This window comes from Calidris pugnax, unplaced genomic scaffold (assembly GCF_001431845.1).
Source record: "Calidris pugnax isolate Ruff unplaced genomic scaffold, ASM143184v1 scaffold197, whole genome shotgun sequence".
Classification (NCBI taxonomy): Eukaryota; Metazoa; Chordata; class Aves; order Charadriiformes; family Scolopacidae; genus Calidris; species Calidris pugnax.
This window is the reverse complement of record NW_015090936.1, coordinates 455,886-474,905: the sequence shown is the minus strand read 5'-3', so window position 1 is coordinate 474,905 and position 19,020 is coordinate 455,886. Positions and strand designations below refer to the sequence as shown.

The 19,020-nt window shown below is 35.8% G+C and overlaps 1 protein-coding gene across 2 annotated transcripts in view; it reads right to left on the bottom strand.

The window, feature by feature from the left end:
- Nucleotides 1–2,759: 2,759 nt before the first annotated feature.
- PLOD2 (procollagen-lysine, 2-oxoglutarate 5-dioxygenase 2) overlaps nucleotides 2,760–19,020 on the bottom strand; it is a 54,550-nt gene continuing 38,289 nt past the window's right edge. The window contains exons 11-20 of one of the 2 annotated variants that reach the window (XM_014951794.1): nucleotides 12,329–12,433; nucleotides 11,938–12,063; nucleotides 10,609–10,750; nucleotides 9,344–9,406; nucleotides 7,850–7,963; nucleotides 7,393–7,458; nucleotides 6,309–6,413; nucleotides 5,293–5,439; nucleotides 4,942–5,067; nucleotides 2,760–3,964 (exon numbers count right to left, since the gene is read on the bottom strand). In XM_014951794.1, coding sequence (XP_014807280.1) covers nucleotides 3,809–3,964; nucleotides 4,942–5,067; nucleotides 5,293–5,439; nucleotides 6,309–6,413; nucleotides 7,393–7,458; nucleotides 7,850–7,963; nucleotides 9,344–9,406; nucleotides 10,609–10,750; nucleotides 11,938–12,063; nucleotides 12,329–12,433 — 1,150 coding nt within the window. In that variant the 3' untranslated portion in view covers nucleotides 2,760–3,808. The remainder of the gene's footprint in view (nucleotides 3,965–4,941; nucleotides 5,068–5,292; nucleotides 5,440–6,308; nucleotides 6,414–7,392; nucleotides 7,459–7,849; nucleotides 7,964–9,343; nucleotides 9,407–10,608; nucleotides 10,751–11,937; nucleotides 12,064–12,328; nucleotides 12,434–19,020) is intronic. The other variant, XM_014951795.1, reaches the window with a different exon arrangement.

Here is a 19,020-nt window from a genome sequence, read left to right as displayed (position 1 = left end):
CTTTTGGGTACAACAAAATTCTGCACCATCAACTCTCATTTCAGTTTTAGTGTTGGCTGGAAAGTAACTTTCTGTCAGAGACCATCTTTCTTGGCAGCAGCCAGAGGGAAGAAACAGAACAACTGGGACGACTTCCTGGCAGTCATAAATTAATTACTTATTTCTGCAACTCTACAGTTAACTCTGCTAGTGCATATCTCAGCTCTAAGAACTGACAATATAAATTCTAGAAATGCATTTTATAAAGGCTCTGCCCTCTAATTCATGCTCTGCTATGGAATCAAAAAATCCCATAATTAAAAAAAAAATAATCAAGTAATTTATCTGACACCTCAGTCACTGATATGTATTGTGTTCCCTTTCACTCACAAAAACAGCAGAGCAGTATACTCTGCCATGCAAGAAAGTGAGGATTCGGTGAAGTGAACATTCAAAAACCATTTCCTTCAGAACTGAACCCACAGAAGACCATATCAGAAATAAATCAAAGGAAAATGAAATGCATATATTCTTTAAAAACCTCACTGCAGTAGCTGAAAAGAAAAATCTGAACAAATTCCTTCAAGCAGAAAAACAAAAGCCAAACTAGTACATGCCCATGGGAGGAAGGAATAAGCGTCTGTTTCTAGACTTTTTCATCTCTTTAAACGTCTTTGCCTCCTTATTTCTTACATGCTGCAAAAGAGAAGCTGTTGTAGAAGCCCTGCATTGAATTAACATTTATCCCATGAATACAGTAGATGTGGGGGAAAAGCCATTAAAAAAGAAAAAGGCACAATCCAACAGATTTCATTATTACTGCCTCATGGAAAATCTATCTTCTTTTGGGGCTTGTCATAGTCTAATTCCTATCAGCTCACAGTAAGAGTGGAACAGTAATCCTTTGGGAAAAAAATGAAATGACAAATACACATTGGAATTAGTTATTGCACAGTGATGTTAAAGAAGATTAAATGTGTAAAATACTAACGAATGCCCTGAACATTTTTCAGGAGTATCAGAGTTGGAATAGTTCATGAATATGAAATAAAACCAAGCTATACTCAGCCTCCTTTTGGTTAAAAATATTACAAAACTCTCTTGCTCATATACTGCTGTCCCATCCCTTACCCACACCACGGTCTCTTCAAGTACTTAGCAGTGAAACATAGAGCTCGATGAAAGCAGAACGAATCGAATACTTTACAAACATCTCATCTGTTGCAGAGCACCTTTATGTCCCTGTACTCCCGAGGTTTCTCATACACTGCTGGAATCAAAGGTTGCTGCTTTCCTCCTGATGCATTTATCTTCTATGCCCCAAAACAAACTTTGTTAGGAGACACATGAGCCTTTAAGTGCTTTTAAAAGTAATGGAAATTAAAACTAATTTCCTAATAGCAACAATCTTGTTTAGCCCATGTGAGTTCGTGTACTCACACTTTAATTCAAGGGAACTAATAAGAACAAACTATTTTCTGGTATCTTTCAGTTCCTAAGAAATCAGTGAAGACAATTCCATATATGTTGCCATCCACCTGAGAGGTAGTGTGCAAACACTCCATCAAAAAAAAAAAAAAAAGCGAGAATTTTAGCAACGTGAGCATGGTAAACACATTTTTTTCCCTTCCAACAAATGTGCCGTACAGTAAACACAGCATTACGTGTCACTACGTGACAGAGCAAATTAATAGTTGCAAACACAGAAATTTAACAGTAAGTAAAGCCCTCATATATATGTTGAGGGGAAAAATACACATTAAAAAATCAAATTCAAATGTGACTGAGAACTATAAAATACATAATTAAAATACAAGTTATGTAAAGAAAAATCTGCAGAAGAACTTCCCCTGTGTGTTACAGGATTGTATTTTTGTGGGTTTTTTCCAAGAAAGCTCCTCATAACAGAAAACTGTCTGTAAGGGATCCAGTGGTAAAAATATTATTCTGTTCTGAGTTAGCCTAAAAGACCACAGGCAAATGCTCAGGAAAAGGTGATTAACAAAGGTTGCTTTCATTCCGAAGGCCCAAAGATTTTTTGATCTGTAGTTTGCCTGAGCACAGGCTACATATATAGAGACACTCACTAAGGCAGAAGTGTTCCATGTCTGGCAACAAAGTCAGGGGATATCAACCTCCAAACATTAGCCTGAAATGGAGAGTTCACAGTGTAAAGAAAGAAATGAAGAGAAAGCAAAAGATCTTCCTGTGAAAAGCCATCCGTTTTCACACCAGCCCACTTTAGTTCATTACTGAAGTTACTTCATTTTTATGTATTTGCTCCAGCGTAACTTTAGTATGGTCACAACCCACCCCTCAAACAGCTGAACAGGGAATCAGCAGACACACTTATTTTCGGTAACAGAATAATCTTCAAACTCCTCTCCCAATCCTTTCAGCTCCAAATAAAGTTTCTGTTTAGGAAACACGATATAAAGTTTCTTCAATTACTAGCAGGTAAAAAGTGAACTACTGTTTAGATGACCAAAAAGCCAGTATGTCAAAAAGGCTGGTTGGTACAGAACACAAGATATAACCATCCTGCTGGGGTCGTTCTGAAAGTGCAATGCACTTCCAGTAACGTACACAGGCACCAACTTGCATGAGAAATAACTTCAATAGTAACAGACTAAATAAGCAAAAGCTGACAGTTAGAGAAACCTACAATTTAAATACAGCTACAATGCCTTTAAAAATATTCATCAATAAATATAATTTCTGTAAAAACAACGGCAACATGCAAGGAAACTACCTAATACAGTCAAGTAAAAACTTTTACATTAATTTAAAATTACCCTTTATTTTTCACAAGTTTTTCCAACACATTGTGCATTTTGGCACGGTAGACTTTGAGATAGTTTGCTTCAAGTTTCTTTAAATTACAAACAGTAGATACAGTAGGAATATTTTAAACCGATTTCTTTAAAATAAAAGGCAAGTTAAGACCCTTAGTTTTAACAGAGACTGCCACAATTTCATTTTCCTGACACAAAATTCAAGTAATTTTAAGTAAGAGTAGAAAACTGTCTTTATAAAACATCCTCTTATGAAAATTTACCAGCGTTCTGAAAATAAACATCAAATTTCCAGTATCAATTGGGTGCAATTACACATTTAGAAAAATAACTCATTTTCAATGAAGGTCACTTGGTGAAGAAAAATAAATTTTCAACAGGATGATTTTTTAAAACAAATGATAAACCACTTTTTCTTAGCTAGATTATTTAATCCTTGCTCCATCTCCACAATTCATTTATTTTTTTTCTCCTAAAGGTGTATATTTTGGTATTGAAAATTAAGAAAACAGGCTACTGAGATGTTTTTCCCTTCAGTATATACTAGCATATGGAATTATTTTCATCCCCAACAACTGTATACAAGATTCATTTGATTTTGTTTTTAATTGGTTGGTACCAAATATACATACACCACAAAAGCTTTAGCTGTATCACTTTACTGAATGAAAACCACTATAAACATTTCAGATAATTTTTTATCTAGGGTTGTTTGGGGTTTTTTCAACAAAGAAATGGATTCATTATAAAATGCTTCTCCATTTTCCCTCCTTACCTACTTTTTAAGACAGTAGAACGGAAAAATAAGCAGGACATGTTTACTTTGTGACTCAAGGCTCAGAGCAGATATTGAGAAATCTTCAAAAATTTTAGAACATTTTCTTTTTTTCATCTTTTAGCCCAAAGTAACTTTGCTGTCTAGGAACAGTAACTTAAAAGTTTCTTTTATCACCATCTTCCAGAAGAAATCTATAAATAAATGTTTATGTAAAGAATCAAACACTGCTGAAGAGGGAAAAAAAAAAAAAATAAAATTAAGGATCAATAAATGATACTGCAATGTATCTTGTGCCATTCAAGATAGGGAGTCCTTCATGTAAATGCGTAAGTCTTCCTGGGTGCATGAAACTCCATCCTTTTCTGGGAGACTCAATGGAGCAGTTATACCTAAGAAATTTACATCCACCTCCCTGCAGCAAAAACAGAAAAACAAAACACCAGACATTTACCTTCTGTTCCGAGTAAGGTCTTTTTTATTTATCCACAACTTCAAATATTTTGCTATTATTAATAAGCTGTTAATAATATTTTGTACTATCCCTAAAAAGAAGATTGTTTAAATGACACCACCTTCAAAGCAATACATAACAGACATGTGTTTGCAATCAAAGATTTCCTCTTGCTTTGCTTTAGCGTTCCCAGGACAACAACTCATTCAAGCAGCACCTCTGGCAAACAGATCTTCAATAACTTTACTGTAGATGACACCAGGGAGACGCAAATCATGTTCACAGGCCCTGTTCCAGGACTGCATCCCTATCCAGGACAGCATTTAAACAAATCTTAAATAAATTAATCTGGCTGCTGCTTTCATACTCAAGGTGTGTCTTCTAATGTAATGAGTTTGAGAAACTTGTGGTTGTTAAGTAGGAATGTGAATTATATAGTTTCTAAACAAAATAGTTTAAGTTTCTCTACTAGTCAAAGCTGGACATTACTGCCACTGCCTTGCCTATGTCCATACACTAGGGACTGTTTTATTTGAATCAATATCAGAGTAGAAAATAATTTATCTCAGGAAAAAGAAAAAAAAGGAACGACAATTGAAAAATTTCTGTGACTGGATTTAGCTAAATTATTTAATCATTGCTGTGGCTAAATTGGATTCTGGCTAACATCTCTGAAGTTTTTCTTTAAACCTGTTTTCCCCCACTGTCTGAAACCACTTTGAACCAAATCGGCCTGACTGCATCAACAGTTCTAGAACCTGCAATTGAGCAAATTTAGTACTTGTCATAAAAAACCCCAAGGAATAATATATCCCAATTTGTGACGCACATCTTTTCCTTTTCAGCATGGTGTTTAAATATATCCATCTGGGCACTAGTTTGGAAACAATATCACACAGTCAAAAGACATACTTTAAGTCAGGAAGTTGTCAACTTACTTGAAAGTCTTCTCCTACTTTGTTGAGAGCGATGTTGATTGTGAATGTAGAGGAGTCATGATGAGGTCTGAGTGACCGTTGTCTGTCAGGGCTGTATTTTACAACAAAATTCAATAAAGCATACCCCTGAAACAAAATACACAATCAGACTTCAACATGTGAACTTCCCAATCACACATACGGTTCTTGGGGAATTTTTTGTTTAAAGTTGAGTTAACAACAACATTCACCTATAACTACTGCTACATCACATATAAACTTACCAACCAAACCAAATAGGGCATAATTAATAAAATGCTTAGAATTACTCATGCCATGCAGTAATTATCTGTGAAAATTTTAAACACATACCTTGGTATAATAGCCAGCAAATACTTTTAGCGTTACTGGTGCAATGAACTCTCTTATGAAATGCAGCCATTCATTATCCAGTCCAATTTGCTTCATATGAATATCATCAGTTGGGACATTTTCATAACCTCCAGAAATACGGCTGTCCTAATGAAAACATCATAAATAGCCCTGAAATATGGACATGAAATGCTTCTGGCACTTCTACAAATATTTATTTGAAATCTGCAGAATCACAAAACTGCAACAAAGCAATGCTTTAGTGGGCATATGTGAGCTTACTGTACAGTAATTTCACAGCTAACTGCTGTGGAAAAAAAAAACTGCTGAGCAAAAATTGGAAATTTTTTTGAAAGGTGAGTCAATATTTGGATGTGTTGCCTGTAAATAAGGGCTTCCTGGGGTAATGGTTTTATTTATTAAGATGTAGAAGCAACTGAAGTTATACCAAATCAAGGGAGTACAGGTCTCAACTTCACATGGTAATAAACACTGAAATAATTTCTAAGTAAAAGTATGTTAAAATCCTTTCCAGAGGCTCCTCCCTGCAGTAAAATAATGACTGTAATTTATCTCATTTCCAAGATACCATATTTCTGAATATGACAAATATTTTTCCAATTTTAGCAGCAGTTAATGAATACCTTGAACTTTCTGCAAACACAAACACAATAGCTTGTAACATTTGTGGTAACTGCTTAGAAGGACAAGTGTGACAAATTTGTACTGAAGAGGTAAACAAGTAAAACTTCTCTGAACACTTATTAAACAGCTATCCAATACTAGAGCAACTGCACCACTGTTAGTGCCTGCATTTGCTAGTTCAAGGTTAATTGTTCAGTCTCTAAATCTACTGAACAACAAGCTACGTGGCAGACTAAACTAAGCATTTTGTACCACAAGGCAGATGTCTCAGGTCATCAGGAATTGTTGGAATGTTTGTTTGTTGCAGTACACTGAGACTTACTATCATAAAAATACTCATTAAGGTCATGTTTATATAGGTTGACACTTACTTGGTGTTTTCCACCAGACCATTGTCCAAAATGTTCCATTTCTTCTACCAATTCATCACAGGCGGTGTCAGAAAATATGGGAAACCAAAACACATCTGGACATGGCTACAAACGCAAAAATAAAAATAAAAAATACGGAACTACATTCATGTCTTTCAGTGGAGTTAAGCTTTAACAGCTACATTTTATTTTCAACTGCTAAAAAAGGACATCTTCACTTTTCTTGGTCACTAAAGAATATCAGCTGTTCTCATCTGAGAGATGAGATTATTCAGATAGATGTAAATATTTAAATTTTGTCTCAACCCACAGGCACATCCTTGCAGAAAGAAGCAAAAAGTACAGCTACCTTGTAAGCCATGACTCAGCATTAACAGCTGCTTTAGTGTACCCACATATTCTATGCCTTGGTTGCTCTAAATAACAACCTAAATATTCTACATGACAAGCTATTAAGAAAAGCAGTTTAAGACTTAACATTGGTTTACACACAAAACCAATTTATATCAGCTTCTTCGGGAAGAGAAGTTCAATAAACCACTGTCCCTAATTGTCACAGAACTAAATCATCCAACACTGGTACAAATTATCTTCTTAGAAGTGCTCTGTCCAGATAACTGGCATGAAAGCATGCAGCCAGTCAGACAAAAAAAATAAAAAATAAAGACCTCACTTTGGATTCCTGGTTGCAAGACCTTAGCGAATCCATAGGGAAAGGCACAGGCCAAGGAAAGTGTCTAGAAGAGCTTGTCTTTATGAGATATCAAAAAACACAGCGATCTCCTACAGAAATTTTATTAGGCCTTCTGCTAGTGGTATTAGCTAGTTCAAATAAATAAGCTAAATACCTCTGCAGTTTGGAGAAGGAAATTACTTGGACAACTACATTATTCTGAGCAATCTAGCAATAATTTTTTGGACTCCTCTCATCTAGTTTTCAAAATGGCAAAAATTCAGTTCTGATACAAAACATTAAAAAGCTGTTCAGCCACAGACCAAAACAGCATTTGCATGCAAATAGTTACTATATGCCAACTTATTATCAGTCAGTCCCACAAATTTTATGAAAACTACATACACCCACCTGTTCTACTATATTATCAGTGAAGATCTTTGAGTAGTTTGGATTTATATAGGTTTCCTTCCAGTCCTAAAAAAAAAAATAATTTAAAAACATTAAAACAGAAAAAAAGAATTTTTAAGTATCAAAATATAATTTACATGCTATTCGTTTGCATTGGAAAGAATTAAACAATTTCTTGTACCCATAAACGAACTGGTTCTCATCATGGCAAAAACCATGACACCGATTACACCAAGGCCATATCTCCAACTCCTTACTCTGGTCATGAGTTGGCTTGTTGATATGATGCATTGTCATTTGCTTAAGCAGGCGGTAGATAACACCTTTTAGGATATAACCAATATTTAGTACATAATAAACAAATGTTCCCCATGTAAAGTCTTTAAATTCTGAGTTCTTTATAATATATACACTTTACAATTTTTTCGAACTGTTTCATCAATAATGAGATGCATACCACAGGATTTTCGAATATCTGCCAGAGGTCATTATTGTAGTGGGAGGTATTGTAATTGGCCGTAGAAAGAAGTCTTCCAAATTCATGTCTGTTGGTAATGTACATGAAAACACCCTATACCAAGCAGAGAAAATGTCATTAGCAAAACTGTCCATCTTAGCAAAAATGTTTTTTAAAAGTCTGTTTTTTCCTTCACTTTCATAAAATATATCACATACATACGTATTATACATGCGCTGCTCATTTAGAACCTTTAATTTTCGAACGGTTGATTCTAATCACCAACTAGTGTTGATAATTTCTTCTTTAGAAGTATTGGTTTAATGTATTTTCTAAACACATTAAACCAAAACATATATTGTTCATAACATAAACCCACATACAGTTATAGAAAGGAAAAAACAGAGCCACAACAGGTTGGTTGATTTGTATTCCAGAAAAGCTAAGCAGACACACTGGAAACACCTGTTCTCAAAAACACTCATACAAGAAAACCAGCACCTAGCCTTTAACTTCTGATTAAAAACTGGAATAATAATCTAACTTTATTGTTATGGCTAACAGAAGTCAGAACAAGAAGCTTATTTCAGAGTATTCACTACATGATCCTCTGGTGAATTGGCCTGAAATAAAAAGATATTGGCACATACAACAGAAAAGAATATTCAGATCAGGGTACAAAACAGCTGAGCACTGTGAAGTGTGTTCACCTATGCAAATATTGCAAAATATGTGCAAGGTATCAAGTGTGGTAAGATACAGTTTCATTATCAAGCTATTAACAGAAGATATTAACAAAACTCTAGATTAGAAATAGTAGCAGAAAACAGTTCTTTTCAAAGAAATTTAGATTTTGTTGGTTTGGGTCTTTTTTAGTTTACTGTTTTTCAGACTAAAACCTCATTTCAAATGTGCTTGTGACTTTTCGATGCGCAGCAGACAAAGGCATTCTTATTTAGATATTTTGGTATTTCTTTCTATGTTTCTGTCTGAAAAAGAGTTAAACTATTAGAAAGATAATAATTATGTTAAACCCGTGCCCAGTTTTGGGCACTTACCGAATCATAAAATAGCTGTAGCAGGAAGAATAAGGAGGGTCTGGGTCAAGAAAAACAGCTTAAAACGACACCAATTTTGCAACTGCCCTGTGTGGTCACCAAGGGGGTCTGGCTGACCTGCTGGTCATTTGAGCTTTACTCTTTCCTAGGACTGCTGAAACTATTTTAGCTACAGAAGCCCAGCTTCAGCACACCTTGACCTCAGCAGCAGTGAGAAACCTCCCCGAGGAAACAACAAGCCTCTCAAAGACATTTTGAGCCGGTGGTCATGAAGATCCTGTCCCTGGCAAAAAACTTGAACCTCAGAAGACTGAAGAGAAAGCTAGAGCAGTACTTCATTAGAGTAAGTGGACAGAGGAGAAGTATCTTCCTGTGGTAGAATAATACTGCACATAATAATAACTAATGAATAAAAAAAAAAATAATAAAGCAACACCTTTGGGGGTCTGAGCATATGGAATGTTTCCGAAGAAGGGGAGTCTTTTTCCCTTTGTAAAGTCTAAAATGAAGGAGAATCATCACATCAGTTTTCTGATACATCATCTCTTTCTCTTTTTTCTGACTACTATTAGGTTTCCACAAGTTACATTAGGGAAATAGCAGCCTTTGACCAAAAGCTGATATGCCTTTACAGACAACATGCATCTCCAAGCAAAGCTCGTAATACACATGTCAAAGCTGTTTCCACCAGCCCCTTCTTATCTGCTGCAATACAAAAACAAGCACGTACCAGACCATCTTACAGCCCAGACTGAGAAAGAGGAAAAGAGAAAGCCATTTTCTGATGAGCCAGTCAGATTAGTTTAATGAGTGCATGGGAAGCAGAGGTTTGCAATAACTGATGCTGAGAAGGTTTGAATACAACAGACTGGACGGGGATGTTCTGAAGAATCAGTACAAACAAAGGAGATCATGCCTTGTTATGAGGGAATAAAAAAATGAATACTTGCCAACTTTTCTTGTTCAATTCAGCAAAATTATTTTTCAATGCTACAGTGTCTGGAAATAGGTCTGGTTTAGGTCTTATTTGTTTCTGTGCTGAAACTAGTGTAGATATCAGTAGAAATGTGGATTTACATATTTATATTTTTACAGTACAAACAAGTTTCCTCTCATTACTTACGGCTTAATGCAAGCAACAAATTTCTGATACAGTTTTAATCTATCTGGAAAAATAAATGAGTAATTCACACTCCCTAAGAAGACTTGTACAATTGCATAAATCACTTGGGCTTTTTATATCAACACTGCCCATCACTAGTTCAAATATGTCTCTATTTAGATATAAAATTTCAAAATATTCCAACTTAGTCTAAAAGAAGTTTCACACTATATAAAAACGTGCGTAATACAGATGTGCTAAATGCATTGATAGGTTTGAAGTCATACACAGTGGAGAAGTTGAGCCCTCTTTTATCCTGTTGAGGTTGCACCAACAAGAAAGGTATTCTAACCTCAACAGGAATTTTCAATGCATTTAAATAAAAAAATCATGCAAAAAACATTTGCAACATCATTGCAAAAATCTGTTTTCTACAAATGAAAGAAATACACCTAAAATGTTCTGTGTCACAAAATTGGCCAGTACTTTGAATTAGAAGTAAAAATATATCATCCAGGATTAATCAAGCAGTCAAGTGTAGCAGGACACAAAAGAAGCCTGTGTGCTTTTAAAAGCAAGCTGTTATAGATACACCTTACCATTTCCCTGGCATTCCTGCAGAGAGCCATATCAGGATCCAACTTATCACGCATGAAGTAATTCTTTTCTTTCATCTCCGATCTGAGAGTCTGCCCCTTAATTAAGTATATATTAGCCATATAAGGAATATTCCACACTCCTCTGCAAAAAATTGAAACAAAAAAAATAAACAAATGCAGGGAATTTAAAGTCATGAAAACTAATTTGTTGCCTATTCTATCAAATCAGCATCACTGAATTTGCTGACAAAACTAAGCAAGTTTCAAGGAAATGAAGCTGAAAGGTTCCCAAGACATTTGAAAAACTACAGCTGGACATTTGTGGACATCTCAAACGTAGGCGTAGGCAGCAATTCAACTTTTATGAAGTACTGTTATAAAAAATAGAAAGGTCAAATTCTCTAAGGAGTTTTAGCTACAAATGGACTTCATGTTTCCATAGTTAAGGCAATCAGTCAAACTCTTATAATATTATTCTACCCTACCAGATGGAGAAAGTAATTCTAAACCAGATTTTTAAGTGAGTTTAAAGACTTCATGGAGGCTTCACACAGCTGCTCTGACCTCCTCACACAAATACCCATGGACCACAGCAGGCCACGTATTTATGTGAGTTGGGCCAATATCAACAAAAAGTTTAGCTGTCACAATGCTTGCTCTGCATTTTCTCCCTCCCAGGGCCACGAGCACATCTTTCAGTGTGACTGAAGATGAGCCGGTCCTATTTAAGCAGTCAATCTGTTTTAGACCTTTTTGTTCTTCCATGGCAATGAAAAGGCATCACCACATAGTAAAGTCAAGTTTAGAATAACTTACATCACATTCATTTAGGAGACTATGTGACAAAAGTATTTCTCAAGAACTCCTTAGAATGTAGCTGACAGGAAAAGCCATGAAGAAATTACAGTTGTTCAGTTTATTAAACATTTGCCCCAAAGAGATGAAGAAGTCATTTGATGAATGAAACAATAATTTCTTTTGACTGAGGTTTCTGGCATACAGAGTTTTGGGTTTTTTATTTGCTTGTCTTGCCATTTTCTGTATTATGCACTTCTAGAGTAACCAAACACGATCAGACAGGTACTAGTACTGACTATGTCCATTACTAATATCAGCTCATTGTGTGTGAAACACTTTGCCTTTTTATTCAAGCTGTGAATGGGATAAAACAAATGGGAAAACAAATGCATTCCTATGAAATACAAAAAGCTAAACAATAAAACTAACCTAAGCTGGTCAGGACTACCAGATTACATGAAAATGTAAGAATACGTTGCTAATAACCATACTGGATGCATTGACTTTAAAAATTAGTTTACAATTACTTACACTCGGTTCCCTTGGACAATATCAACATAATCTTCTGATCGAGCATAATAGCCATCTGGGCTCAAAGCACCCCAGAAATTGGACCAAAGCTTCCCATGACGAGTTACAAGTGGAGCAATTATCTTTCTGTGAAGTGACATATTGAATAAGAAAATATGAGGAACTTTGAAGTATTTGAAATTCACACCAGGAATTGTTGCTTGACAGGGACAAAATGCTCTGCAAATTGTTGGCCTCTGAGTCCGTTACGAACTATAGCAATCAAATACGACAGGTAAACAAAGGGCATCTAACTCTGCTGGAACAGACAGGAACTTATTTTCTCTGGATGCGCCCCAGAGAACCCATCCAAGTTGGGGGAAGTTCTGTAAAATCAAGAGAGATACTACACCTGTTCTGTTCTATCAGTATTCTTAACGTTTTTGGATTTGTCAGCACAACATCTGCATCTATGCTGAAGTAATATTCACATGCTTTATCCTGGCGACAAAGGTCCCTAAAAAGAAGAAAAGGAATGGTTATCTCACACGTGTCCAGAAAACATTCATAAACAGAATAAAAAACCGCAAAAAACCCAAATCACAACCAAGCACTCTACTCATACATTGCATTAAAAGCCTTCTGTAGTGCAGCATGGTAAAAGAAAGGTGCCTTCAGATAACAGTAGTGTGATAAATTAAAAGATTTAAAAACATGGATCAAATAATTTATAAAAAGGAAAATATAAGGTAAGTGATGTCTAACCTTTACTAAGAGCTACTATGCACTGTCCTAATGGAAAAGGGGGCGGGGGGGAGGGAATCAAACCACTAATTTATATAGCCAGATATCAGTACAGTCACTTCACAGTGAAGTATGAGCTTATTAACTATGCTTCTCTAGTAAGTAACTGCATGTGGCTGTAACACTGCCTTTGATGCTACAAGTGTGATCTGCTGATCTGCACAGAAATTGAAATTTTATGGAGAGTGTAAAACAAAAGGTATAAAAATATATATATTCAAAGACCTTTTCTTAGTCCTCTTGTGACCTACAAGAACAACATCACTGGTGAAGAAAAATATAAAACAATTGCAGAGGCAGTGAATGGAAGTTAGAGAATATAACACTAAGATACACAGAATACATTTGTATGTTTCTGGCACCGTACATACAAGAACAACATCACTGGTGAAGAAAAATATAAAACAATTGCAGAGGCAGTGAATGGAAATTAGAGAATATAACACTAAGATACACAGACTACATTTGTATGTTTCTGGCACGGTACGCTTGCTAGTCTAAGATCCAGTATAGTGAATGCAGCTTTCCTATGCCAAGGGAATAGTAAGAGATTATAGTAAATCAAATATACTTTTAGAGGAAGTGGAACAAGCAGTAACATTCTATCATGGAGGTGGTATTATTTACCTATTTTCCCCAAAATTATCAAGAGAACTTGAACTAATTCCATTGTAACAGATTAGTACTTTAAAATTATTTTAGTTTTTTGCTTTAAAATGTCTATAAACACTGTTTTAGTTTAAGTTCCAAGTGATTTTATTGCGACTCTTTTCTATCACTTCAGAAGATCTGATAAACGGGTAATGTGACAGGCTACATACAAGTCAAGGCAACTGCTGGCAGGGCTTCCTGCCCGCTCCTCCTCCATTCCCCTCCACTACCTATCACAGCACTTCACTCAGCATTTAGTCTGTCCCCCAAAAGAATTCCTACTTGTCAACACCTTGTGGGGCTTTTTGTTCAAACTTTCTTCTGCTCAAATATTTTTAGAGGCATGACTCCATTGGAATCACAGTAGAAGGTAGAACTTTTTTATTCCATAAATTTAAGCAATTAAGCAATCCTTCCTCTTCAAACTTGACTACTTCAGCTTTGAGCCAAATTTTTAAAATACCAAAATGACAGAAACAGTCTTCCCACTACTGCTGAAGTCACCATGTTTGGACACACATCCATAGTTTAAATCTTTGGTCAGTCTCTGGTTTTCTATCTTATATATACATGTTTTTATGACAGCAATTCTGTAATCAGCACTTTCTCATGTTATTGCCCCCACTTGAAACCAACTTTGGCCATAACGCAGCCCAGCAATCACTTTTTTATGGCATTTTCATGGATAATCATGGCATGTCTAAAGAATTTACATAAAGCATTAGATATATATGTATACACATACATAAGTTATAACAGTCAAAATATCAGGGTTACTGTTCTGATCGTACTTTGCCTCATTTTCCCCCCTATTTCTTTTTATACAGCATTGAGGATTAGATCCCCAAATGGCAAAATTTCATGTTTAAAGCATAATCCTCCTTGCATTTCCAGATATGAGTCATCATGTCAATTCTGAAGTGTAAGTTTTGCAGTTGCACTTTAAGGTCATGAGAAAAATCTCCACAAAACGCTTCCAGTTTCAGGTATACAGAAAAAGAGTTGTAAAAGTTTTTGTCAAAATTAACAAAGCAAGCCTACTCTTAAAAAATTAATGCATCTTCTCTTTAGGCTTTCAATGTTGCTAAGTACCTTTCCCAAGGAAATAAGAGTAATCCTGGATATTCCATGCTTTGAAGTACTACCTTCTTACAGTGTATGTTAACTTCTCCAGACGTAAAAATCCGTATTCCATGCTTTGAAGTACTACCTTCTTACGGTGTATGTTAACCTCTCCAGATGTAGAAATCCCAGATTATATGTGAAACTCTTTATTATGTATATCCAGGTCACAGAAAAGAACAAGTGGAAAGTGCTTTCTGGCAATACTCATGTGTATAGTAATACACTTTCTAATCTAAATTCAATGGCTAAAACCTTTAGTCTACTTGCTTTACACTCCACATGCTTATAAACCCAGACCAAATATTGAAAAGAAAGCTATATTCTTGTACATAACTTAAAGCCATTTCAGTGTAACGATTAACAAAAATTTAGTACAAGGCCAAGATTTTTTGTTGGAAGTGTGAAGTGTAGCTCAGCAGATCAGCTTACAGTATTTTGCAACCAGAGGAATGTTTATCTTTGCTTACAAACCTCAAGCCCATCTGGAACAGTGACCTCATCTGAAAAGGGAAAGCATCACTGCTCTTCTCCTCATCAAACTTTCCACTGAGATAATCCAAGTGGCTAGTTGTTTATAATGGTAAGACATATAGTTTACTCAATTTCTTTACCATCGAGTCACACTTTCTTTTAGACATAGATTGAATTTGCAATACAATCGATACATCATTTAATCAATACATCATTTTTATGCCTCTCACAGTTTGGAAATGCAATTCCAAAGAACTGTATTTGTGAGCCTGAAGGAAGAGCACTTCGACCATCTGGCAGACCCCTGAAGGAAGAGGTGCCCTGGATACAAGTCTGCAACACTCACTGAAAGACTGGGTGATGATGCCTGCCATTTAGGATTACCTTTTTGCATCCCAGCCTTAAGTATCATTACCACGGTTACCACACTTAGAATCTACTGAAATCAGATATGGGTAGGAAAGTTGTTTTTCTACTGCAACATGCAAAAAAAAAAAAAAAGTTCAAAATGTTCCTCCTCCATCTGAGGTGAACCCAAAACTGTGAAGTGTTCAGAAGAAGCAGCTCCAGAAAATCAAAGTCTCTCCAACAGAAATCACTTGACAGCTGGGAGACACAGATTTAATCCCTGCTCTTCCCTTAACTTGCTTTAAAATGTCTATAAACACTGTTTTAGTTTAAGTTCCAAGTGATTTTATTGCGACTCTTTTCTATCACTTCAGAAGATCTGATAAACGGGTAATGTGACAGGCTACATACAAGTCAAGGCAACTGCTGGCAGGGCTTCCTGCCCGCTCCTCCTCCATTCCCCTCCACTACCTATCACAGCACTTCACTCAGCATTTAGTCTGTCCCCCAAAAGAATTCCTACTTGTCAACACCTTGTGGGGCTTTTTGTTCAAACTTTCTTCTGCTCAAAGATTTTTAGAGGCATGACTCCATTGGAATCACAGTAGAAGGTAGAACTTTTTTATTCCATAAATTTAAGCAATTAAGCAATGCTTCCTCTTCAAACTTGACTACTTCAGCTTTGAGCCAAATTTTTAAAATACCAAAATGACAGAAACAGTCTTCCCACTACTGCTGAAGTCACCATGTTTGGACACACATCCATAGTTTAAATCTTTGGTCAGTCTCTGGTTTTCTATCTTATATATACATGTTTTTATGACAGCAATTCTGTAATCAGCACTTTCTCATGTTATTGCCCCCACTTGAAACCAACTTTGGCCATAACGCAGCCCAGCAATCACTTTTTTATGGCATCTTCATGGATAATCATGGCATGTCTAAAGAATTTACATAAAGCATTAGATATATATGTGTACGCATACATAAGTTATAAAAGTCAAAATATCAAGGTTACTGTTCTGATCGTACTTTGCCTCATTTTCCCCCCTATTTCTTTTTATACAGCATTGAGGATTAGATCCCCAAATGGCAAAACTTCATGTTTAAAGCATAATCCTCCTTGAATTTCCAGATACGAGTCATCATGTCAATTGTGAAGTGTAAGTTTTGCAGTTGCACTTTAAGGTCATGAACAAAAATCTCCACAAAAACTTCCAGTTTCAGGTATACAGAAAAAGAGTTGTAAAAGTTTTTGTCAAAATTAACAAAGCAAGCCTACTCTTAAAAAATTAATGCATCTTCTCTTTAGGCTTTCAATGTTGCTAAGTACCTTTCCCAAGGAAATAAGAGTAATCCTGGATATTCCATGCTTTGAAGTACTACCTTCTTACGGTGTATGTTAACCTCTCCAGATGTAGAAATCCCAGATTATATGTGAAACTCTTTATTATGTATATCCAGGTCACAGAAAAGAACAAGTGGAAAGTGCTTTCTGGCAATACTCATGTGTATAGTAATACACTTTCTAATCTAAATTCAATGGCTAAAACCTTTAGTCTACTTGCTTTACACTCCACATGCTTATAAACCCAGACCAAATATTGAAAAGAAAGCTATATTCTTGTACATAACTTAAAGCCATTTCAGTGTAACGATTAACAAAAATTTAGTACAAGGCCAAGATTTTTTGTTGGAAGTGTGAAGTGTAGCTCAGCAGATCAGCTTACAGTATTTTGCAACCAGAGGAATGTTTATCTTTGCTTACAAACCTCAAGCCCATCTGGAACAGTGACCTCATCTGAAAAGGGAAAGCATCACTGCTCTTCTCCTCATCAAACTTTCCACTGAGATAATCCAAGTGGCTAGTTGTTTATAATGGTAAGACATATAGTTTACTCAATTTCTTTACCATCGAGTCACACTTTCTTTTAGACATAGATTGAATTTGCAATACAATCGATACATCATTTAATCAATACATCATTTTTATGCCTCTCACAGTTTGGAAATGCAATTCCAAAGAACTGTATTTGTGAGCCTGAAGGAAGAGCACTTCGACCATCTGGCAGACCCCTGAAGGAAGAGGTGCCCTGGATACAAGTCTGCAACACTCACTGAAAGACTGGGTGATGATGCCTGCCATTTAGGATTACCTTTTTGCATCCCAGCCTTAAGTATCATTACCACGGTTACCACACTTAGAATCTACTGAAATCAGATATGGGTAGGAAAGTTGTTTTTCTACTGCAACATGCAAAAAAAAAAAAAAAGTTCAAAATGTTCCTCCTCCATCTGAGGTGAACCCAAAACTGTGAAGTGTTCAGAAGAAGCAGCTCCAGAAAATCAAAGTCTCTCCAACAGAAATCACTTGACAGCTGGGAGACACAGATTTAATCCCTGCTCTTCCCTTAACCACAGATACTTGTCCTAATCACAGGACTGAAAGCGAGTCCTCTGGTGTCCATGTCACCAGTTCCCATACCAATGGCAGCTCGGAGAGAGACTTAGTATCTTTTTGCTTTCAAGAAGCACATAGGAGACCCCAAATTCAGCTCAAAATTCAACAGTGATGGCAACGAACTCTATAACTGATACTGATCTCTCTACTATTCTTCCTGAAACTTTTGGAAGCTTTCAATGTAAACTTTAATTAAAATGTGCACATTTCCACTAAAAGTTGAGATAAATCACGTTTTTAAAAAAGTTCAAGAAAAATCCTAGCTAGTTCTATTACTAACATTTTTGAGAGAGGAAAAAAAACAACGCCAAAAAAAAAACCCCTGGAGTCCATAATTACTTGGGGCAAAAAGGATACCAGAATATAACCTTTTTGTAAGTAAAACCTCAGAAGTGAAAAAAATCCTACATTTCCCCACTTTCTGTTATTGCTTGAACATATTTCATATTGTTATTCTACTTTTTCTGTCATAACAATCCTGTAACAGCTGGCTGAGATCTCCTCTCCAAACAAGGCAAACCCAGAAATGATTTTTTTCTTAAAGAAAAAAAGAACTGTAAGAACTCTAATATATTCCTTGCAGACAAAGGCTTAAACAAAAAGTTTTAAGGGAAGTATGTGCAGAGAAAATATTCAGACAACATGCACTTAAACTTTCTTTCTCTATTCTACTTTATTTCCCTCCCTTTTACTTCTGTTTCAGCCTACAATAAGGAAAGCCGTGCACTCCTGTTTGTCAATATTGTTTGAATTGTAACAAGTCTTTGCTGACTGCACAATTTTTGGTCCTCTTCAACACCTATCCAACTTTCACAAGTGCAGGACAGGGCTTTTCCATGTCAAGAGGCAGCAAGAAAGTAAATGTTTCAATTATTCATTATTATGTGAATGAGAAAAGCAGACATGCATGGCTATGTGTGAAATTAAAAAAATGTTATGTTGATACCAGAGAGTCCCATTTACTGAGAACTGCACTGTGATTTATCACTACTTTTTACTGAGAGAAAGAGGGGGAAAAAAGAGGTAAGGAGAAAACTGAGCCAACCACATTATACATTCAAAACTATTCTGCTGAAAACAAACCAGACCTTCAATGCTTAAGTTCACTATCTTTTTTTTTTAATTCTATCACTAGGCACTAAATAGTATTAATAGAAGCCTGTTTTGCTGCTACAGATAATAGACTTTTTGTGTGAAACGTGCAAGTGAGGAGACCAAATTAATTCTAAATCTACTGGAAATTA